Raw genomic sequence first — 24,428 nt, forward strand, 5'->3', positions numbered from 1 at the left:
ACTACTGGAATGCTTTCCTCTAACTTACTTCATTGTCTAGGGTTTACGCTTCTGGATTTGCCCCCCTTTTGAGTCCACCTGGACCCCTTTTCCATCTTATTCTCTACTCTTCCTTTCTTTCCTTAACATAGATTTTAGACTGTTTCAGAGATGCTCTAGGCAGTCAATCGTTGTTCTTCCCAGTCCTGTTGACCTGTTTTGGTCATTTGAGCTCATTACAGATTTTAGACTGTTTCAGAGATGCTCTATGCACCTCCTTATTGCTGTTGTCAATCGTTGTTCTACCTCTTCCCAATCGGTAGGTTTAATTTAGTTTGACATAACTGAACTTGCTGTCAATGTGTTTTTTCTTCTGGAGAAACTGTGATCTCGATTGAAACTTCAGAATATTTGATCTATATTCTTTGATGTTTTAAAAGTATTTATGTTAATAATTACGTATCATTTCCATAGAAGATTTTATTTTCCCAATAGGCATTGATTCAACTGGTGAGGTCGATGGAATGTTAATCCAACCACCTTACCTCCATTCTCGCTACATTTTTCCGCATTCCTATAGCATAAGTTAAGGGGTGACACTACGTGCAATTCCAGGCACTGGGTAGATAAATACCCCTCGGATATGGCACCTAGGGAAAGGAAATCCTCTCTTTGCAATGCAGTTACTTGGGGCATCTTTCATTAAACACTTCAAAAAAAAACCTCTCTGGTATTCAGATGAAGTACTCGAGTAAAATTAATGACAATACAGTAATCAAAAAATTTCCTAGATGCTTTCTCCCATGAGATGAGTTTGCGAAAAAAAAATATGCATCTAAGAGTAACTATGCAAATGAGTCAATGATTGGAAAAAATGCCTTGCCTTCCACAATCCATCACTAGCCAAAATGAGAAATTCTATGGTAGCATCTATGGTCGTGTCTCTCACATCTCGTTGTGAACTTAAATGTTGCTTCAGACTCTTGTCACCAAATGCACGAGCTACAACAAGCTGCCCATTAACTCGAGGTACATCTCCTAATATATGAAAAAAGAATGCCATTAAGTATACAGTTTCTCCCTGTGACCATTCAAATGTTACTCTTGAGCTAGAACATTAAGATAGAATTATAAAGTTACAAATCAAAAAATCATTTAAGTATGTTCTCATAAAGTTAATCTCTGCACAACATTTGTAGTGGTACCTGGCAGGAGTGTCACAAATCCACCCTTCTCGATGTTTTGGCGTTCAATACTTGGCTCATGATCAACAGTCAGTTGAATAGCAGTGCCGTTTTTACATATAACAACCCTGGAATCCCCTGTATTTGCTACAAAGAGTTTTTTCCCATCAACTAAAATAGCAGTGACTGCTGTGGAGCCATCGGGCCCTAAATCAGCTGCCTTTGCTAAAATTTTCCCATCAGTCCAGTTGTATGCATTCTTGATGGCACTTTCTGGGTCTGTCCAGAACTTTGGCTCCATTATTATCAGAGATACTTGTCAGCATTAAAATACTTAATTAGCATTTTACACCATACGAAACTTTGAAAATAGCAAGTGACAACCAATACAACAAATGGCAGATCAGCTGTAAAAGCATTTTACTGGATGTGCATCAGAGTCAGAAATCTCATCTGATATACAATTTTTTTCTAAAGAGTCATTTGAGAACCATCATATTTATATAAATGAAGGAAATTATCAAAAATGATAACGATTTGTCGCAAATGCAATTTTTGCAATAAGGAAGCACTATTGCTTTATGCCATGACGTAATGCTACTACTGGACGTTTTTTCTTTGGATAGGTGCAAGAGACACATGAACATATAAGTATAGGAAATATATGAACAGTTTAAGCTATTTGAAAAATAGTGGATTTACGCATGAAACATATTCAACTAGAAATATGATGGGGAAAAACAAGAAATTCATTATATGTGAGAAGTAAAATGTTGGAGAATCTTCGCCTTTGAGGTTTGAGAAATGGACATGGCGATATATCACAACTAGAAAAATCTTGTTCATAGATGCAAATCATTGTTACAATTAACAATATATATCATATGCCAAAGATAAAACACAGGAAACTAACCCATGAATTCAATGCAAGTAGAAACACCATAATAGAACCAATAGAGGAGAAAATGAAATTGTTTCACAAGTTACAATCAAGTTAGGCAACTGAGATAAACATATGCAATTTGGAAAATGGAAAGAAACTTTGAACCTGCTCCAATTTAATGTATAATTTTAATTTTTGATTGACTAGCGATAATAAAACAATACATGTCACAATACAATCAACTATAAAATTTAAATAGATGTTGAATTTAAATAGATGTTAAATTCACAGAGACCTTCCAAGTATTCCCTATGATTCATAGATGCTAAACCAAGTAGACCATCAGCATTGATTACAAGTATTCCCCATGATTCATGGATGGTAAACCAGGTATACCATCAGCATTGATTACAAGTATTCCCCATGATTCATAGATGGTAAACCAGGTAGACCATCAGCATTGATTACACTGCATAACCCCAAAGGAATCGTAAGAGTTGAACTTGTGACATCCCATTTCTGAGAAGTTTAATGTCTAACTCCAAGGCCAATCAAGCCAAGCCCAGGGCTCAAAAACAAGATAATAATATATATATGCAATTGGTAACGAGGCGTGATACCTATCATCCAGCGCAGAAAGGATATAGTTTGGTAACAATTGAAATAGACTTGCAAATTAGCTAATTTAGAGAGTTTCATTGTGGGCAAAATCAGGAATCTCATTCTAGATTACGATTTAAGTTGGGAATGAAACCCTACTCAACTAATGAAAGGACTGAAATTTGCTAAACCCCTTTCCAGCACTAATTTAAATATGTAGACTATAGATTGGTACTACCCAGGCACTCCTTAGGTGACATTATCAAGCAGCACATAGGTAGCTACAGAGTGATTGATATAGATGTGTGTTGGAGAGGTAAATCCCCTCTACGGATAGAGGCGATCCCTACTAGCCCAGACCGGGTCTAGCAACAATCAGTCAATGCTACTATGCAAGTTCCTAATTGCAAGTAAAAGGTAGGCAATGGACACCTACTTGGGTTCCAACGCTATTTTTTGATGAAGAGATGCCGCTCTCGCTCCTTCGCTCTGGCCGGTCACGATCCTCCATGATCCCCGCGAATAGACACCTGCACACACAAAGAGAAAGACAAACACAAGCGTGAAATCTAATACAAGCAATTATACATCAGTCAGAAAGGACGTAATTCACATTAACCATTACAGAGACAAATGAGAATGGAACCATAACAGTAGTCATCTATTATTAATCAATAACAGAGAAGAGTACAACCAAATGTTCTGACGTCAAATCCTTCTCAAGAGGGCCCAGCCAGCAAGTCTCTTAAGCATTCACCCTTAGAGATAGATATCCCAAGACAAGAAACTCTCTCTCACACAAGCCACACTTCACAACCTTCTTTAAGCTATCTAGCAATTCCACACTTATCACACCAACTACCTATTAGTAGCAGCAATCTGAGCACTATAAACTCCACACAATCCAAACTAGCTGCTCATGGCAATGGTAGAGGTTTAAATAGGAGAAGGAGTCTCCATGAATGGTGGGAGGATGAGCTTATCTTCAAGGAAGGTGGTTTCAAATGACGAACAGACATGCCATAGAAGGGAGCGCGATACTCACAAGGCCAACAACCAAGTCTGGAGTCATCTGGAAGGTTGGTTGTTGGAACAAATTCGCCCAAACTGGATCAGCGCGGGTGTATAACTGGACTGGAGTGCTGACAGCGCATCTGGATAACGGGACAGGCTGTGTCAGTGCGTCTTAATACAAATATGTGGTGCGCTGGCTCATGAAATTCGACCAGCGCGGAAAACCTGTGTGCTTCCGCGCTGGCAGCGCATCAATTGTACTATCAGCCACCAGTCAGCGCGGTTATTTTAATAACAGTCGCGCTGATCAAATAAACTTTGGCAAAGTGGGTCATTTGGCCAGATTAGGGAGCAGGAGCATGATCAAATGGAGTTCATGACACAGTAGGGAGACTGACAGGGAGACAGTGACAAATTACTGTGTAACAGATGCCCCCTAAAGCATGAAGCCTGAGAGAGTGGGAGGGGTGAAATGCTTTACAAAACGCACTGAACTGGAACACCACCAGGAAGGACCTGCACGTACAACTGATATCTCGATTACATGTAGTCTAGGCATGGGCGCAGCCATCCAGAAGACATATGAAGAAGGTCTGTGGTATGGACGCAGCCACCCAGCTGAAGAGACCATGATGATAATAAGGTATGGTTGCAGCCATCCTAAAAGACTCAGGCATGGGCGCAGCCATCCATCAATGAGTCATGCAATAACAATCCACAAAATCGCAACCTGGTTTGCAACAGACAAAAACCAGGGTCTCGTGCTCCATCCCAATCCGAACAAAGTACAAGTGCAAGCATGTGAATACATGAGCTGAAGTCGAACATGCATGAACATCGTCTGATTACCAGTCAGTGATGAAAACTGTTAACAGACGCGAGAGGTACTACCAATAATGACAATGGTCCTCAAGGTAATTATAGGTACAATCTGTGGCGTGTGAATCAATGAGCTGGTGTCGAACACCCGCAGAATCATTCGATCGGAGGCCAATGATGAGAACCTCGCGTCGAACACGAAGAACCTGCCATTGAGGCATGCAGGCTCTAAGGCACCTGGAGGGAGTCTCTAGGTCACTTTCCTGGATAATGAGCTGAAGTCGACAGGAAGTAACCTTGATCGAAGGTGGGCCATAATGTTTCCCACATCGTCGACATGAGACAGAGGAAAATATTTTGTGCGAGACATTAGAGGGAGGTGGTAAGCTTGCAGAGGTCAACTTCTCTTGAACATATCGGTGGCACGACAGCGGATTTGGCAGCATTTGACATCAAATAAGCAGAGGTCGCAGGGACAAGGCAATGAGTAGATGAGAAGTCAAAACGAGGTGACCCAAACCCATGGAGGCTAGTGTGAAACAAGATGAGAAATCCCCACCCAGACACGGATGCAGACGGGTGCCATGTTCAAGAGCGACAGACTGCCGACACGACTATTGTTGCAGTTCCATTTTCCCCACCATTTCTGGCAGGTACCCCGATTATTTTTTGGATGACAAGCTTGACGGGGATAGCATATGCTTGGAGAGCGTCATTTCGACAGTGTCCGATGTCATGAGGTTTTAACGAGCCTGACAAAGGAAGAGCTCGGCGTCTTTTCCTATTTAGAGAGTCTGAAAAGACAGCGAAAAAGAAAACTCCAGGGGGGGTCCTTTTTCGTAAAGTTGTGTCTCCCGAGCCCGAAAAAGTATAAAACGATGCTCGAAAGAACCGCCCGACCAGTATGGTCGAGGAGTACTTTTCGTAAGTAGTGACTTCGACCTGAAAAAGTAAAAAAGCGGTTAGAAGCACGTCGTTTTGGAGCCAATAACGAGTGCGAAACGACAAACACCCGACAATCTTTTTAAGTTAAACGGTCGAAAAAAGAGCTTAAAAAGCGACCGCCCCTCGTTCCTTTTAACGAGTCGAGAGGGAACCCGGCAATATTTTCTTGGTTTACGTCGGAAAAGAGCTTGAAGACGACATTTTTTGGGACCAAGTGTATATAGAACCGTCACGACCCTACTGGTTACGAGGATCTGCACAAGGAAACTACCCGCATAAACCTGTTCGATATGTTAAAAACATCTTAAAACATGCATAAAACACATAGCAAAGCGACATTGGTATAAAATACATGGTAAACATGACAAAAAACCCACATTTATGAGAAATTATAATGAATTATGAATTTTTTACCATAAATAGGGGGGTAAAAGAAATTTTTTACCATTGTTACCATTTTGAGCCGTGGAGAACGTTGTGGAGCTACGAGGTTGACGGAGCGAATTCCATCCCGTGCGGGCACCATTCATCTGGCAGCTTGTTCCAGGTAGGTTCTCCTCCCCCTGCGCTTTATTTTGAGTCTTTTTGGGAGCAATTCCACAGTGGGAAGTGGCCCTTTGGGCAAATTCTTTGAGCTCTAATGCGCTCTCAGTCAGCGCGGATATCCTCATCGGGTCCGCGCTGATCGATTTATTTTACACACACCACCACCCGGGTCAGTGCGGAAAACACGTGTGCTTCCGCGCTGACCCAAGGAAAAAAACACTGGGGCGCCATTATCAACGCGACTGTTTTAAAAACAGTCGCGCTGATGCCGTGAAATTTGATTTTTAAAAAATTGAACGTACAAACTTCAACGGTCAGGGTCCTAATATTTTTTTATGGTCTTGCAGGACACAATGGCATTTGTTTGGCAAGAGAGAGCTCACGATAACGAATATATCGCCGCTTATGCCAATGTGGAGTGCCGAAACGCAATGCGGGCATGCGGGTTCCTTAAATTCTTCCTCACTCCGCGCCTGAGGGCGCAACCTGATCTCCTCAAGCTCCTAATCAGAGCTTGGAACCCAGTTGACGGAAAATTCACAATCCGTGGCCGAGACATTGAGTTTGATTCAACGGATATTTATTTTTTGACTGGATTGTCACGCCGGGGCGAGATGCCCATCCTGGAGGGGCAACGACCTAGTGGCGAGACCCTTGACATGCTCATGGCTTGAGTGTGCCCACAGGCACGTAAAACACGGAGTGGGAAGGTGGGTATTCCGACGGTGGATGACATCGTCCTTCGCACCATACTCTTCATGGTGACCTGGGCAGCGGGCTCTTTGGCCAATCATGAGGCCTCGAAGACCCATCTACTACTGGCTCTCGAGTGCTTACAGCCCACCATTTTTAACTGGGCAGCAGCAGTAACGACCAGCATGAAGAGGAAACTGAGCAACTATCGACACGGAGAGTCGAAGCAGTTTGCTTATGGGTCGCTCTTACTTCCGCTCATGCTGGAGCGGGTGCCGGCCCTACAGCTACAGGACATGGTTGTGGATCCACCCAGAGGTCCCCGGGAGACGAGGGCCAGTCGATGGGGCCATGTCATGCCGCGCGGAGGCGGCAGCCGCCCAGTGGCTTGGGGTGTGTATTTTCGAGAGTGGCTGGATCGGCAGGTCATTTTTGTAGAGGACTGGCCATATGCCGGTATGGACTTCCGCGGTGATCCCGACATGCCACTGCCCGCGGGGGAGCATTGGGACGATGGAGGTATGACACTTGATCTCTTTTTAATGTTTTTTAGTGTTTTTTGATTTTTCATGTATATGTCTTGATAAATGTTATGGTGTGCAGATGTAGGACCCGTGAGACCCATTGGTCTAGCCCCAGAGGCATGGAGAGAGGGGCAAGGTGCTAGAGTCCTGGCCCTGGCTCCTCCAGGAGTCAATACAACGGAGACTATAGCTCACAACCTCGAGGTTTTACTGGCGGGGGTGCCAGATTACCAGGGGATCGAGGAGGTCCCCATAGCTTCTCAGATCCACACAGTGGGGGTGGAACCCAGGATGCACCACCTTTTGAGGCGGGTGGCACGAGCAGCTGTATGCTATAGAGAGCATAACCCAGCTCAGTAGTCATCTAGGTTTTATTTCCACTGATGTTTTTTGAGAGACATATGTCTCAGATGTACTGAGGACACCGACTTTACTTTAGACATATACACTTATTTTTTGAGCGCCTTGGTGCGCCGCGATATATATATATATATATATATATATATATATATATATATATATATATATATATATTGTTTTTGGATGGATCTTTTCACATGTGATGATGTTTTTATATGCTATGCAAATGTCTAATACAAATGTAATCTAATGTATCAGTTGCACAACACACGACCCATGTATTTTAATTTTTATGCAAGCTTAAAAGCACATATGCAGACACACATGCAAACTATGCTTGGAAAAAGATTGATTTATATACATATGCTTACTCTATGGTCTTATTATGCTTTCTATGTCTTCTTGTATGATGTTTATCTGTTTCGCAAATGCCTGTCTAACACATGATTCGCCAATGCATCAGTTAACGTGTTTAATCGTCTCGGAATATGTTGATATGTGATATAATCAAAATTCCTTTCTAACAATCTGACACGTAGATACAACCTTAGAATGCATTGGTCCCTGACGGAATATCGCCCGTTGAGTTGATGGACGACAAGCTGAGAGTCCAGGTTCACCACCATTGCATGAATGCCGAGATCAACTGCTTCGGCTAGTAACTCAATTACAGCACTGTATTCGGCAACATTGTTAGTGGTACGACCCAAGCAGACACCTTGAAGGTCTAGCAACTCTCCGCGAGGATCATAGATTGCCCATGCCACAGAAGACAAATTGCAAGTACTTCGGCAGGCGCCATCAGCAAAACCAACATAAGGTGCACTAGACATCTGCACAAGAAGCAAAAAACACAATAAGAGGGAAACACGCCTTCACACCAAAGCAAAACGTAAAATCATGCACTCATAACACACTAAAACACACGTATGTACAAGCTAGGTGCACGAAATCATGCATAGTATTTCTTCAAATAAAGCCCGTTGCGGGGCTTGTCGAGAGGATTTCCTTAGTAATCAATCAACTCATATGCGCCCTTCTGCAAAACTCTCTTCACGATATAGGGGCCTAGCCACATGGATTCGAGTTTGCCTGCCCCTAGCTTATCCTTAGCCTGATCGTAGAGCAGTACTAGATCTCCCTCAACAAAGGAACGAGGTTGAATGGTATTGTCGAAATGAGCCTTAACCCTTTTCTTCTGCGCTTCAATAGCTAGAGAAGCTAAGCGACGGGTCTCGTCTAGCCGCTCTAGGTAAAGAAGCCGTTCCTCCACCAGAGTGGTGTTGGGAAGCAACTCGACAGCTAACTTTAACGAAGGAATCTCACATTCAATAGGAAGGGTGGCCTCCAGTCCGTAAACGAGCTGAAAAGGAGTGAAACCGGTGGCGTCCTTCACAGAGGTCCGGTAGGCCCACAAGGCAGGGAACAGCATCAGATGCCAATTAGACTTGTGTGCACCAACAGTACGTTGGAGCATTGTGATCAAAACTTTGTTCACAGCTTCAACTTGACCGTTGGATTGAGGGTAGTACGGCGTCGAACTATCTTGACGCAAGCCTAGTTGGGTCGTTAGTTCCGTCATCATGTGATTACAGAAGTGTTTTTCGTGATCCGTGACGATAGCCTGAGGGACTCCAAACCGAGTAATGACATGATTAAAAAAAAACTACGCCGTTGTGTAACCGTCTTCGTTCAGTGTAGGCATCGTTTCGGCCCACTTGGTGAAATAATCCACGGCAACGATGATATACCCATGCCCCCCGGCCGAACGAGGGTTACAAGACGTATAATCAATGCCCCATTTGGCAAATGGACCTACGGTAACAACAGGGTGCAGTGGTGCAGGAGGTGCACGCATTTTCCGGTGGTAAACCTAGCATTCATGGCATGCACGGATGGCAAGGATGCAATCCTTGAAGATAGAAGGCCAGAAATAACCAGCACGGAGAATTTTCTGGGCGGTAGCATATCCGGACATGTGGCCGCCACAAGCACCGGAGTGGCAGTCATTCAACACCCGCTCAGCCTCCTCGAGAGTCAAACATCGGCGGAGAACAGAATCAGCGCCGAGGCGGTACAGGGTATCGCCCAGAATGCGATAGGGTTGAGATTGGTGACGAATCCGCCGTCGAGCATCTTTCGATACATTGGGACGGAAGGAAGACGTCTGCAAATATACTATGATGTCCCCATACCACGGGTCGAGGGTGCTGATGAGAAACAATGTTTCATCCGGGATATGCTCCTCCGAACGAGATGGTGCAGAATGAGATGGCAAGGAACAGAGCAATTCAGCAAAGACCAGAGACTTCTTAGACTTGGCCGCAGTAAATTCCAAGTCGAAATGGAATTATGATCCATTTCGAGTATTTGCCCCCCAGTAGCTGACGCGACAAAATGTAGGTCATTGGGTTGCAGTCAGAAATCACGGTCGTGGTGCGCAACAGGATATAGTGCCGGAAACGTTGGACGGCGCAAACAGCTGCCAATGCCAACTTCTTGACATACGCGTAGCGAGTTTCCGTATCCAGAAGGTTGCGACTAAGGTAATAGATAACGTGCTCGTTGCCGGCATCATCATCTTGCACCAGAACCATGTCGATGGTGGTGTCAGCGGCGGCTAGATAGAGAGTATAATCACGGTGGTAGTTCGGAGGTCTTAAGAGCGGAGCCGAGACAAGGAGGTCCTTGATTCGCTCGAAAGACTCCTGAGTGATAGCATCCCAGCGAAAGGGTGTGTCTCGCTTTAATAACCGTGTGAAACCCTTAGCAACCTCGGTATAATTCTGAATGAATCGTCTAAGGAAATTAGTTGTGCCCTGCAAGCTCTGCAATTGCTGCAAAGAGGCAGGGGGAGGAAGATTTAGGATGGCCTCGACTTTGAGGGGATCCAGACGGATGCCTTCTCAGGAGACGATGAACCCGAGCAGTAGTCCTGATTCTACGCAGAAGACACACTTATGAGGATTGAGTCAAATACGGTAGTGTCGACAGCGGAGAAAAAATTCGCAAAGGTGAGAGGGATGGTCCTGACGCTTGACTGAATGAGCCGGAAGGTCATCCAGGTATGGTTGTACAATGTGACGAATATCATGAAAGGCGTAAGACATTGCACGTTGGAAAGTGGCGCCGACATTCTTGAGACCGAAAGGGAGCTTCTTATAGGTAAAAGGTGCCCCAAGGACAAATAAAAGCTGTCTTATGCTGGTCTGCAGGGGCTATGTTGATCTGGTTATAGCCAGAGAAGTCGTCCATAAACGAGTAAATTTCACTTCCTGCGCACTCATCAATAAGCTGATCGATGAAGGGCGTAGGGAAGTTATCCTTCAGACAGGCACGATTGATATCGCGGTAGTCAACACAGACCCGGATAGTGCCCTGCTTTTTATTCACAGGGACTATATTAGACACCCAATCCGTAAGGGGAATGGGGTAAATGAAACCGGCTTTAAGAAGCTTTTCGACTTCGGCCTTGATGGCTGCAGCCTTTCGAGGGTGCACTGGGCATAGGCGCTGACGGACAAGCTTAGCCCCTAGGTATGTCGGTATTTCGTGCACCACGATACTAGGGTCGATGCCGGGCATTTCCTCGTAGGACCATGCGAAGACATCACAGAATTCGCGAAATAGAGCAGTATAGAGTTGAACCTCCTCAGGAGTACACGTGACTCCAATGTAAATGTATTCGACAACCCCTGGTTTGACAGAGATGTCGATGGGTTGGGTTTGCGTGATGTTACCCATATTGCCCTCAGAAGACACTTGATATAGCTGAATAGGTGTTTGGAGGGGCGGGGATGGGACACACGAAGCAAAACTGCTCGAGACATGCGACCATTTCCGAATGTGGAGGGAGAAACGAAGAGTGATGGTGGTGATCTGACCAAGGGAGCTCTTCGAGAGACATGGTCTCTATGATGGCTTCATCGGAGGGAAATATTTCCTTCAATGGATCCGAAGTAGCCTCGTCTCCTAGCCAAGGGAAACAATCGTATGAATCGGGAACACTGCTCGGAAGAGCAGGTTCAACAGGGGGAGCCGATGCAGCGATAATCTCGACGTAGTTGAGCTCGGCAGGACTCAACGGCATCATATCACCCCAAGAGTCTTCCTGATTAGCGGGAGGAAGAACCCACGGATCAGAACGTACAGAGATCATGTTGATAGGGGCGAGATTCGGAGGTGGGAGGGGAAAGACTCCCATTAAAGCGGGATCTTTGAAATGTCTGGCACCCACACTCTCTAATGACTTGGAGGTATGCTCCACAAATGGCACATTACCCTCAGAAGAAGAAGCGAAAAAGGAGAGCTGGTCCACCGTGACAATCTTCCCCTGGTGAGGGAAACGAATGACATGGAACAGGGAGGAAGCCACGGCTTGCATGGCGTATGTCCAGCTACGTCCGAGGAGGAGGTTGTAGGTGAGATTGGCGTCAACAACTTCGACCTCCACCTCTACCGTCTTCCCTTCTAAAGAGATGGGCAAGCGTTGGAGGATACCGTAAGGACGAGATTCTCTTCCATCGAAGGCTTCTAACGTCGTAGGAGACTGACTCAAAGTAGGAGAACCAATAGCCTTCCAGCAAGCAACAGACATGATGCAGGTTGAGGCACCTTCATCAATAACTGTACGATGAATCGTTTTGCTATTGATGATGACCTGTATAAGGAAAGCAACTTGGTGAGGCAGTCTCTGTTTAAAACCCTCGAGATCAAAAGAAATCAAATCTGAATCTGCCGGGTCGATGCCACCAATAGTTGATAGCAAGGACTTCCTCTGGGAGGGGCAGCTCTAGAGGACTTCTAACGCGGACATAGCAGACGGAGCCTGAGCTAAGTCCTCAACAATGCTATAATGTTGGGCAGCACGAGCATTAGGGTTATAAGACGACTTCCTGAGTACACCTTTTGGAGGGGGTCGGGGGATCGTCTCAGTGCTGGGCCGTTCGATGTGGAGAGGACCAGAACTGGACGGAGGAGCGCTGGAGGGAACCTCCGGCTCTTTCCCGGCATGAGATGGATAGTCTTTTGCTCGAGTTGAAACATGGATGGGAATCGTTCCAGCCATGAACACTTGAGAACCGAACGAGGAAGAGGGTTGAGATGGGTCTGCCACCATTTGAGTCTGCTGGGAAGGGAAAGGCTCTTTAAGCACAGCAGGAGGCCCAGGAGCACCTTTCAAAAGTCGACTAACTTCGGACCGCCTTGGGCAGTCCTTAATGTAGTGATCCTCATCACAGATGAGACAAGGATACTTAGGTTTTCGTTTAGCTCCTTCCTCGGAGGGAGGTTTAGGGGGATCCTGCTTGGGCTGTCCAGATTTATCTTTCGCTTTCCCTTTCTTTTTCCCTTTTGAGGATTTATCCGCCACGGTGGACTGAACGGCGTTTACCTCGGAGGTACTCCCAGAATTAGATTGGCCCTGGGAAGCATTTCCATTAGAAGCGTTCTGTTTTTGCTTCCCAGGGTTCGCGGCCGATTTCTTCGATGACGAGTTTACAGAGCCAATGACTCCATCAACAGATGGTTTTGGCGGAGCCTTAGACTGTCCAGGCCTCGGGGTGTCTGGCAAATAATCATATAAAGTACCCGACTGAGAGTACACTAAGTCGAGGTACTGAGCACGCGCGATCGCTTTCTCTTCAGTTACACAAGCTCCCATGGCGATGTCCCGTGCAATTGTGGGGACGAAGGAAGTCGTGAACCAATCGGTCAGGAGTTGATCAGGAATCCAGAATTTGATCAAGCGACGACGCCTTCTCCATTCATGTATATGATCAGATATGTGTGTAGTCGTGTCCTGCTTGAGAGACGTGAGGAGATTAGTCCCCATCTCGTACCGAATGGGTAACTCAAAATGAGTTAAGAACGCCATAGCCAGCGAGTTGAAATCTTGAAACCTGCCGTGATTCAGCTCAATATACCACTTAGCGGCTGAACCGGTGAGAGTTCTCTGAAAGAGGCGGAGCCGGATAGAGTCATCAAGCCATGAGTTCGATGAATACCAAAGGTGATAGGTCATGACATGGGCTTGAGGATCTTCACCAGCTTTGCCATCAAATTTTGGGCAATCACCGGGTATTTTAGTTGGAACTGGTGGCCAATACGGATTATGCAAAATAGGATCATTTGTCAACTTGGACACATCCGGAAGTTCCAACGTTGCTAAGAAAGGCAACTGAGGGTTAAAGGACATTTGTGGCTGCGGATTCGAGGCAGTATTAGGGTTCCAACTAGATGGTGGTTGCCCCCATAGACTCTGTCCAGATGGACCCAGCCCGAAAGGACCTGGCCCATAGGGACCTTACTCGTAGGAGTTCTGTCCATACGGATTTTGGCCATATGCGGACAGTTGTCCCTGGGTCTGCCCCCCAGCACCCCATGTATTAGCAACTTGACCTGCAGGTGCAGCATACTGGTAATTCTGGTAAGGAGTGACTTGCATCTGTTGATAATTTTGATAAGGGGTAAACTGAGTTTTCCCCTGGGGTTGCTGGTAGCCATACATTTGCTGAGCTCCATACTGAGCCTGAGAAGAAGGCTGCGTTGGGTAAGAAGGTTGGGGCCGTGGCCCGCCTTGCATTTGATAACCCATTTGAGCTTGGGGCCCAGAATAATGTCCTTGAACTGGTTGGGCTTGGATCATCTGGCCGGAAGGTTGGCCTGGTTGGGTTTGGGATGGACCTGCTTGCCCAGAAGGACGTACTTGCTGGGTGCCAGGTTGTCCGTGAACTACCAAGGGTTGTTATTGCGGAACAGATGGCCAAGCAGGCTGGATGGCTAGTTGACCTTGAGGTTGGCCAGCCTATCCAGACGGATGATTAGGGCGGACAGTGGGTTGGCCTTGCTGCATAGAAGGCTGGCCCATCTGCCCAAAAGGGTGCATGGATTGAGCAGTGGGTTGGCCTTGCTATATAGAAGGCTGCCCCCCTTGCCCAGGAGGACGCATGGATTGAGCAGTGGGTTGGCCCTGCTGTACGTAGGGTTGCCCCCCTTGCCCAGAAAGATGACTAGACTGAGCAGTAGGTTGGCCCTACTGTATGTAGGGTTGCCCCCCCTACCCAAGAGGATACCCCTGTTGGACTGCTGGTTGACCTTGAGGAGTATAAGCTTGCCCAGCTTGTCCAGAGGGGTAACTCTGCTGGAGACCAGGTTGGCCTTGTTGGACATAAGGCTGCCCTGGTTGTCTAGATGGGTAACCTTGCTGGATGCCAGGTTGCCCTGGATAACCAGAAGGTTGACTCTGATAGGAAAATGATGGACCACCAACGGCCGAAGGTTGTCCCAGATAGGGTTGTCCTTGTGGGCCCCCAGATTGTCCTGGGTAAGACTGGCCATAAAGTGGTTGCCCTTGGGGGGCTTGCACATAAGGTGGTTGACCTTGATTTGGTGGTCCTTGAGGCTGCCCAGGGATTGCCTGGCCCCCATGAAAAGAATGAGTACTGGCGTCCCAAGTAATGGATAACGGTACTGAGACTTCAACGAAATGTTGAAGAGGCGCGGATTGAGCGAACTGGAGGTACTGACCAGTAGAATCATAATAAAAGAGTGGACCTTGGTAATTCGGGTCCACAATGGGTTGCCCCTGGGCATCATACGGCCCCCCTCCTAGAACAGGACCAGAAGAGGGTTGAGCACTCTGTGCAGGATCGACGACTCCAGATGAAAGTTCCGGCTGGCCATTACTCACTTGACTATGAGAAGGACCAGCACCACTGCTTGTGGACGAAGATGTTGTCACGGCACTTACGACCGGAGTCGAGTATGCTACACAAACGGTTGGATTGGTGGGAACCGAGGTAACAGGCGTATTATGGGGTTGTGAAACAAAGGGTTCCATGGTGGCAATGACACTAGGATCCCATATAGTCGTAGAAGGACTCCTGGCAGCTATTCTATCCCTCATCGACTGATATCGTGGAGGGAGTGGAGAAGTAGCTGGAATGGGAGTGTCAATATTCGACACCACGGGTGTCTCACCTGCGCTGGGAGATGTCTCATCCATGTGGGAAGTGGACATCGGAGACGACATACCGGGAGGGGTAACAGGAATATCGTCCTCGTCGGGCTCCCAGATAGGGTTCCAATCTTCTTCGTAATCTTCGTCGCCCGGGGCGCGTACGTTGATAGGCTGGATACTCGGGATAACAGGAAGAGTATCGCTTACAACTGGTACCTCAGGAGTGACAGAAGATGGAGAACCTTGATCACTTGGACCGGGAGTTGACGGGTCAGCCAGGATGAAAAGACCCCACACAAAACCTAAAGGAAACTAACGATAAAGACCCTACTCAAGCTAACGCACAGAAGATCTAACCAGGTAGTGTTATCGTGGCCGAATAAATTTTTAAGACAAAGGAACTAAACTTGACCTTTTCATGTTTCAAGAGTCGAGAAAAGGACGAAAAGATGACTCTAGTCTCCTTCGAATGTTTAATGAGCATGAAGTGACAAGATGCTCACTGGCACCTTTTCTTTTAGGGAGTCCGAAAAGGATCAAAAGTGACTGCTCTGGAGACTCTAAGCAAAGGGTTTACCAAGTAATCCGTAAAACTGCTTATACACCTTGGCAATCGTATGAGAACCAAGGACTTTCCATACTGCAGTCAATCTTCCCGAATGCTGTGTTCGGTGCGTTACGGTTCACAAGGCGGCAGACTCGGCTTCCTATGGATCAAGGATGAAAGCCTAGTGGGGTCTCCCTATATACGTGACGGTACGTGGGAGCATAGTCCGTGTTAGACCACTACCGAGTCACAGAAGGAGGAATCACCCAACCGTAATGTGAAACAATAGTGACTATGTTTAAAGACGCCGGAACACGTCTCTAACCTAGACCTCTAGATGTTTGCGTTAAGTTCCAATGCGTTTTTAGGTTTATTCAGTTTATTTTATGGTTGATCTTGAGTTTAAGTTTCGGTTTCAGGCCTTATCGTGTGATCTCTCACAATTACCTAGATGCAAACTATATGCCAAAGAACACCATTTCGTTCGATGAATTCTAACTATGAGAGGGTTAAGAATTTTCAATCAAACAAAATGAACTCAAGCAATCAAACAATCTAGTGCAGCTAATGGCAAAGAAACGAGACTTTTCTTTTGAGAACACAAATCAATGAAATGCTCTTCTTTTCATTAACTATTGAATGCAAAAGATATTAGTTCGATTTCTTTTTCAATGGCACAATGCACTTAAAATGAATTTTGAGAGACAGCAACACCGAGTAAAGAGAAACCAAATCACTCAATGAAAAACACAACAAGCGTGAAAAGAGCCGGTTGAACCCAAGCAATTGTAATCTATGTCTGGGTGGTGAGAAGTAATCGAGACAATCCAAGGACTGGTTCGAGGACAATCACCTAAACAACCAAGCAAAGAAAGCAAAAGAGGAAGGTTTTCGCAAAAGCAAAGGCAAGTAGCAACGAATCTTTGTGAACGAGTGATAAAACAAAATCAATCCAGCGAAAACGGGATGATAACACTAGGTCACCGGACACAAAACAAAATCCGCCCGACAAGACTTCACAAGCAAGTGCTTCACAGTTCAAACAATGAAAAACAAGCCATAAACCAAGTGGAAAGAGTAAGGGGCAGTCAAACCAACAGGCTCAGGAGGCAAATTTGAAACAAATTGAATTCTACAGGATCAGCGCGGGTAGAACTCAGCAACAATGCGCTGACCAGAGGCCACGCGTAGCAAAAAAGCGCTGTCAGCGCGGAAGCACACGGATTAGTCGCGCTGGTTCGTTTTTCAGAATCATCGCGACTATTTCGTGTACAAGCGCAATGACCACGAAGTCAAAGAAACAGCTATGCGCTGTCAGCGCGACTGTTTTGATATAAACCGCGCTGAGGCTAAAAAACAAGCACAAACAAGAAAAAAACTCCCAAACCAAGGCAGTGACTCTTTAAACAATTAAGTCACCTCCCAGATTGAACCAGGAAGGTTAAAAGCAGAGGACTAACCCCTGATCTTTGAAAAGAGAGGAACAAATCAAACTCAAAACAAGAATGAACAAAAAGAGACAAAGGCCAGTTCCCCAGCGGAGTCGCCAAATTTGTTGGAGAGGTAAATCCCCTCTACGGATAGAGGCGATCCCTACTAGCCCAGACCGGGTCTAGCAACAATCAATCAATGCTACTATGCAAGTTCCTAATTGCAAGTAAAAGGTAGGCAATGGACACCTACTTGGATTCCAACGCTATTGTTTGATGAAGAGATGTCGCTCTCGCTCCTTCGCTCTGGCCGGTCACGATCCTCCACGATCCCCGCGAATAGACACCTGCACACACGAAGAGAAAGACAAACACAAGTGTGAAATCTAATACAAGCAATTATACATCAATCAGAAAGGACGTAATTCACATTAACCATTACAGAGACAAATGAGAATGGAACCATAACAGTAGTCATCTATTATTAATCAATAACAGAGAAGAGTACAACCAAATGTTCTGACGTCGAATCCTTCTCAAGAGGGCCCAGCCAGCAAGTCTCTTAAGCATTCACCCTTAGAGATAGATCTCCCAAGACAAGAAACTCTCTCTCACACAAGCAACACTTCACAACCTTCCTTAAGCTATCTAGCAATTCCACACTTATCACACCAACTACCTATTAGTAGCAGCAATCTGAGCACTATAAACTCCACACAATCCAAACTAGCTGCTCATGGCAATGGTAGAGGTTTAAATAGGAGAAGGAGTCTCCATGAATGGTGGGAGGATGAGCTTATCTTCAAGGAAGGTGGTTTCAAATGACGAACAGACATGCCATAGAAGGGAGGGCGATACTCACAAGGCCAACAACCAAGTCTGGAGTCATCTGGAAGGCTGGCTGTTGGAACAAATTCGCCCAAACTGGATCAGCGCGGGTGTATAACTAGACTGGAGCGCTGACAGCGCATCTGGATAACGGGACAGGCTGTGTCAGCGCGTCTTAATACAAATATGTGGTGCGCTGGCTCATGAAATTTGACCATCGCAGAAAACCCGTGTGCTTCCGCTCTGGCAGCGCATCAATTGTACTATCAGCCGCCAGTCAGCGCGGTTATTTTAATAACAGTCGCGCTGATCAAATAAACTTTGGCAAAGTGGGTCATTTGGCCAAATTAGGGAGCAGGAGCATGATCAGATGGAGTTCATGACACAGTAGGGAGACTGACAGGGAGACAGTGACAAATTACTGTGTAACAATGTGGATGCTTCTTCTCCCTCCTCTACTTTTTACATTTATACCTAATGACAAGTAATGGGCACTTCCACAGTATGTTGTAACTAGTTTACTTTTGAGCCCCGTTGACCTCTCTTTTGGTCACCCACTGCCATTAATAAAACTAGTCTTATCTTATCTTCTATCGTCCATTAATAGGAAATGGTACTGTAATATAAAAACAATACTAAATAGCCAGGACTAAATTTCACCAATTTAGATCCTCATCTAGGAGTGAGCACTTAGTGTCTATACTTTCTTTTCTATATTTGAGGCCAATGTACATCGAGAAATTACACTGTACAATACAAGTATTCAAGAGACATCTGCTATCAATTCCATCTGAGCAACGGCAATCTCAGTTGCATACCATGAACCACATAATCCAAATGTACATCAAGAAATTAAACTGTACAAAACAACTATTCGAGCGACACCTCCCATCAGTTCCGTTTCAGCAAAAGCAATCTCGGTTATTTACCCTGAACCTCAAAATTTTGACGACATGGTTCATGGTATACAACTAAGATTGTTGTTTGCTGAAATGGAATTAATGGAAGGTTTCACTTGAATAATTGTTTTGTACAGTGTAATTTTTTGAGGTACAATGGCCTCAATAGCCATTTGGTTCTAGGCTTATTCTACATTACATCTTTAATATCGGAAGCAGGATCCAATTTTACCCATCTTTAATATCAGAAGCAGGATCCAATTTTACCCAGATCTATATACATAATAATAATAGTGGATTGAGTACCATCAAAATTGTGTAATAAAATAAATTTTGTTATTTTAAAATTTATTAGTTTTTTTTAACAAATTTGATTTTCATTTTATTTGGTATAGAAAGTAAATGTTTGAAATTGTTGGTGTATAATTAGCCCATGCCATATAGTTCAATAATGAACATTGCATGCAGTTTTGTTAATAGTGTTTTTGTAATTCATTGTTAAAAAATTAGAATTAACCATATGTAGTGGTAGTAGGCAAGAGCTTTTTTCGCACCATTTATGACTGAATTTTTTCAGATTTTATGAAGAAAATTGATATTTAAAATTCTCTTTCAAGAGGTTCTAGGGAATTTGTATTTGGAAAATATTATATCCATGGTTTATAAATTACTCACAAAAAGTTGATTCAAAGTAAAATTCCAATTTCTATTGTGATGGGTTAGAAATGGTTTTAACTATTGAATTTTGTATTTTAATTTTCCCCTAGCTTTTAAATACATTTCAAACTCTTTAATTGGCTTCATGGATTGTGAATGCTTAGAATTATTGACCTAAATATATGTATTATTAATGTCTTTTGCAAAACAACCCTTCACAACTGCTATAAATAAAATAGACACTAAAATCTTTGAACCCCACACAATATTTAAAATTTTTAAATCAGTAATATTATTAACTAAACTAATAACATTTTTTTTTGAGAAATTTAAATTTTATAAATTCTCAATATTACTTGCAATTATTCTTAGCTATAAAAATTTTACATATTTAGGGGACGAAAGGCACACTTATCATAAGTTTTACTTCATGAATTGGAAGGTCAGTGTACCAAAAGAAAAATATAGTATTTTCTTGGGAATTGCATGAGAGTAACAAGGTGCTCTACAACCCAGTATGACATAGATGTTTATATATATATATATATATGGCAATATCTAAAAAATAAATAAAATAGCATAGATCCATTTTAAACCAGGATCTGTCAAATACCAAGAGAGATCAAATAATAATAAAAATTTACACCTCAAGAAATTTGATCCCTCTTAGTACTTGATGAACCCAATTTTGATGAATCTACACTAGTTTTAATAAAACCCTTTAAAAAATGTTTAAAAAATGTATTAAAACATCATCATTAACAAAATTAAATAAAGTTGATCAGTTCAAAAATTTACGAACACGGTTGAAATGCAATACAAAATCTTGCAAAAAGGCCAAGAAAATTTGAGATGACCATCCAAGGCACGAGCACTTCATACCTACCTCATTTAAAATGTTGTCAAAAAGATTTGATTGCAAGTAACATGGGACACCATGTCCCAAATGTCCGTCAAAGATAGCAAAAAGCCCAAAATCATGATCTTCTACATGCTTATACTCTGCGACATGGTAGTCCTCCATATCATGCCTTGTTTTACCCTTCACTAAATGAAATCCATGAATTACTTTATTGTTTGGTAACTTGCAATGTCCTTTTCCTGTATCAGATGAGGATGGAGTGAAGCCAGCTGCCGTATTGTTGCCACTTTAGCAGCCATTGTAGCCAGTCAAGCATTGATTACAACAACATTCTCAATCATAAGACAGTCCATGGCTCTTAGTTGCTTCCCTCGAGTGAATATTGTTCATACCTCACAAAATTACGAGGGTTAGATCTATTCACCTGAAGTTAACTATGTTCTCATGGTTATCTGCCTTGCAATTGTCGTAGGATTCCGGGATGGAACACAATTTGGCAATGCATATGGTAAGAATATACGAATTTATATCTGACAACCGAATTTGGTAGTTTTTATCGATTCTTTTGAGTTTCCAAGGATAATTTTAGGTGTTTGGTGGTGCAGGGGTTGCAGTGGTTGGGGTCATGTTCATTACAACGTGCGTAGTAACCTTGGTCATGCTTGTGGTTTGGAACATGCATGTTTTTCTTATACTACCCTTCACTCTGTTTTTTGCTATCTTTGAAGGCATTTATCTATCATCTATATTGAAAAAGGTGCCACAGGGAGGTTGGTGTCCCTTCCTAATTGCAACAATTTTGGTCATGCTTGTGGTTTGGAACATGCATGTTTTTCTTATACTACCCTTCACTCTGTTTTTTGCTATCTTTGAAGGAGTTTATCTATCATCTGTATTGAATAAGGTGCCACAAGGTGGTTGGTGTCCCTTCATCATTGCAACAATTTTTCTGACCATAATGTTCTCTTGGAAATAAGGAAGGTAGAAAAAGTATAAATATTTAGCACGGAGAAAACTCAGCATAGAAGGTTTGAATGGATTGATTGTTGGGGTGAATTCACTTGTACCAGGAATTCATTTCTTTTGCAGTGACCTTATTTCTGACTTACCACCGATTATTGAGCATTATGTAAAGAATGTGGGATCTCTGCATGAAGTTCTTATCATTTTCACCATAAGAATGGTTCCAGTCAAGACAATACTTTTGTCGGAGAGATTTATGGTTGGAAAACTAGAGCCAAAAGGTGTATGTAAATGTGTAGCCCAATATGGTTACAAAGATGCCCCAAACATTGAAGGCTCTGAATTTATCAACCAGGTTTTTGAAAGCATAAAAGACTATCTCAAGCTTAGAGGAACTCATTCCTCCTCACATGACAGAAGTTATGCAAGCAGAAATACAGTGGAAGAAAGTAACTACTCTTAGATGAGGAATTGTAGTAGATTGAATTGGCAAAGAATACAAGGTTTGTGTATCTTCTAGGAAAAATCACATTGAAGACTAATAAGAGCGCTAGGCCTTTTGAAGGATTACTGATTGACAAGCTCTATAGGTTTCTCCAAAACAATTGTAGGTTGACTCTGTCTCCCTACAATATACCACCTGTGCATTTACTTCAAGTCAGAATGGTGCAAGAAATTTAGAGTTCGTTCACACAAAACTGTTAGAAGACAATGAAATTATAAGCTTTTACTCATAATAAAACTTTTAGGGCCGTAAAGTTCCTGATCACTCAAAAATAAGATATAATTTTGTACTATTGTTACTATTTTAATAGATTTATAAGATTTCAAAATGCAAATTTCTGTTGAGATCAGAAGAAATAAGCATTGAGTTTTTTACCATTTCTGCAATAAATCATGAATCATGTAGAGTGAACTGGTACATACATGTTTAATGTTTTGTGACTGGTGGAATGGAAAAAAATGATAACAACTCATTACTTTTCAGTTTCAATCCTTATTTTACAGTAAGGCTCTTATCTTTTGATGAAATGCAGAGGTTGGTAAATTAAAATTTTCAAGAAATCCCAGGTAGAGTTTGTTAAGCGGGAATTTTAAATTTTAATAGTAACTCCTTTTTATCCTTTGTCCTCGGAAATTTGTACACTCTCAAGTTGTTTGGGGCTAAGTACCAGTTCATGTGTTACAGGCCCAAGCCACCAAACAACACTTTTACGATGTTGGGTCCCTTCAAATTCCGAATCTAAGAAGCCCCATAGGAGCAACAAAATGAACATGATACCTAGAAAATCACTCTTCTTGCCTAAGCCACCAAAAGGCACCAATCCTAGTAAGGCTTAAGGAGGACCAGTGATAATTATAAGGATCCCATGCTTCCACTATACTCTCTATTGCTTTATGATCCAATATGTTTCTCATCCTACCTTTCCATTTTGTTTTGAATGTGGAGTCTTTACAGCCTAAGCCCCTGTAGCAATATTCAAAATGTGGCTAGACTTGCTTTACAGTATCTGTAGATGACGGTATGCAAAATTGTTTTACAAATACTACAACACATACCCCTTTTTCGGATTGATGTTTATGAGTAGTAGGCCAAAACTTGCCAAACACTTCAATTTCTTTTCCAAAATTTCAAAGATGCCCATTTGAAAAACCTTAAAATAATGTACAAAAACACGTTCACATAAACAAAAACTACTACATGGATAATGGATAACCTCTACCTGACATTAACTATAACTCATTATCATCCACCCATTCTTTCAAGAATGTCCATTCACATGTTGCTATTCTTCCACAAACTACTATTACTTACAAAATATCCCTATTCAAAACACACATAACTAATAGTTTCAAGTGTGACTCAATATCATCCACACTTGCTTTTAACAATGTCCATTCACATGTCACTATTCTTCTACACACTATTATTTACAAAATATCCATATTCAGCATACGCATAACTAACAATTTCAATTGCAACTCATTATCATCCACCCTTGCTTTCAACAATGCCCATTCACATGTCGCTATTCTTCCACACTCTAACTAACAATTTCAATTGCAACTCATTATCATCCACCCTTGCTTTCAACAATGCCCATTCACATATCGCTATTCTTCCACACTCTATGCCTTACGGGGTTTCCTTTGCAACATCAGATGCAAATGCTAGTTTAATACTGGATCTGTATGTGTTGAGAAGATCAAATCTTTTATAAGCAAAGTTTGCTCTATGACAGATTTGATCTCAGATTCGTTTTCAAACCTTCAAAGTTTTTTCACCTTTAATTGTTGGTTTTAATTTTAGTTTTTTTAATTATTACTTTTGTTATAAAATCTTGATTAATTAATATATATATAACTCTATTCCGGGTTTTTGGTTAATTTAGATGGTTTGTTTCTTATTAATGTTTACTATTAATTTTTTATAATAATTACATCGAAATGGTTACTTTTGAATCAGTTGGTTACCTACCGTGGTCTACTTTTTGTTTTCCACGATACATCTGTCACGACTACTTTAATTTTCCATCATTAACTTGTCACTAGTAGTCGTCTACACTTTTGTTTTCCAGATACATCTGTCACTACTACTTTAATTTTCCATCGTTAACTTGTTACTACTACTTTGGTTTTCCGTTGTTAACTTGTCAAACAGCGTGCGGGAAAACCTCCGAGATGGCTCTGCCAGAATTGTCGACACCCTCTCTCCATCATCGGGGCAGAGTCCT

The 24,428-nt window shown here is 43.1% G+C and overlaps 1 protein-coding gene across 1 annotated transcript; it reads right to left on the reverse strand.

Moving 5' to 3' along the window:
- Nucleotides 1–814: 814 nt before the first annotated feature.
- Nucleotides 815–23,339, reverse strand: LOC149212403 (putative protein phosphatase 2C 44). The gene is made up of 4 exons (XM_089388676.1): nt 23,303–23,339; nt 20,755–20,999; nt 1,185–1,458; nt 815–1,017 (listed from the first exon to the last, which is right to left on the reverse strand). Exons 1-4 carry the CDS (start codon nt 23,337–23,339, stop codon nt 815–817), a joined length of 759 nt encoding a protein of 252 aa, XP_089244802.1.
- Between the last annotated feature and the right edge of the window lie 1,089 nt (nt 23,340–24,428).

The sequence above is a fragment of the Pinus tabuliformis genome, chromosome 1_1 (assembly GCF_031772625.1).
Source record: "Pinus tabuliformis cultivar Carrire ecotype Pingquan chromosome 1_1, CPIR1, whole genome shotgun sequence".
Classification (NCBI taxonomy): Eukaryota; Viridiplantae; Streptophyta; class Pinopsida; order Pinales; family Pinaceae; genus Pinus; species Pinus tabuliformis.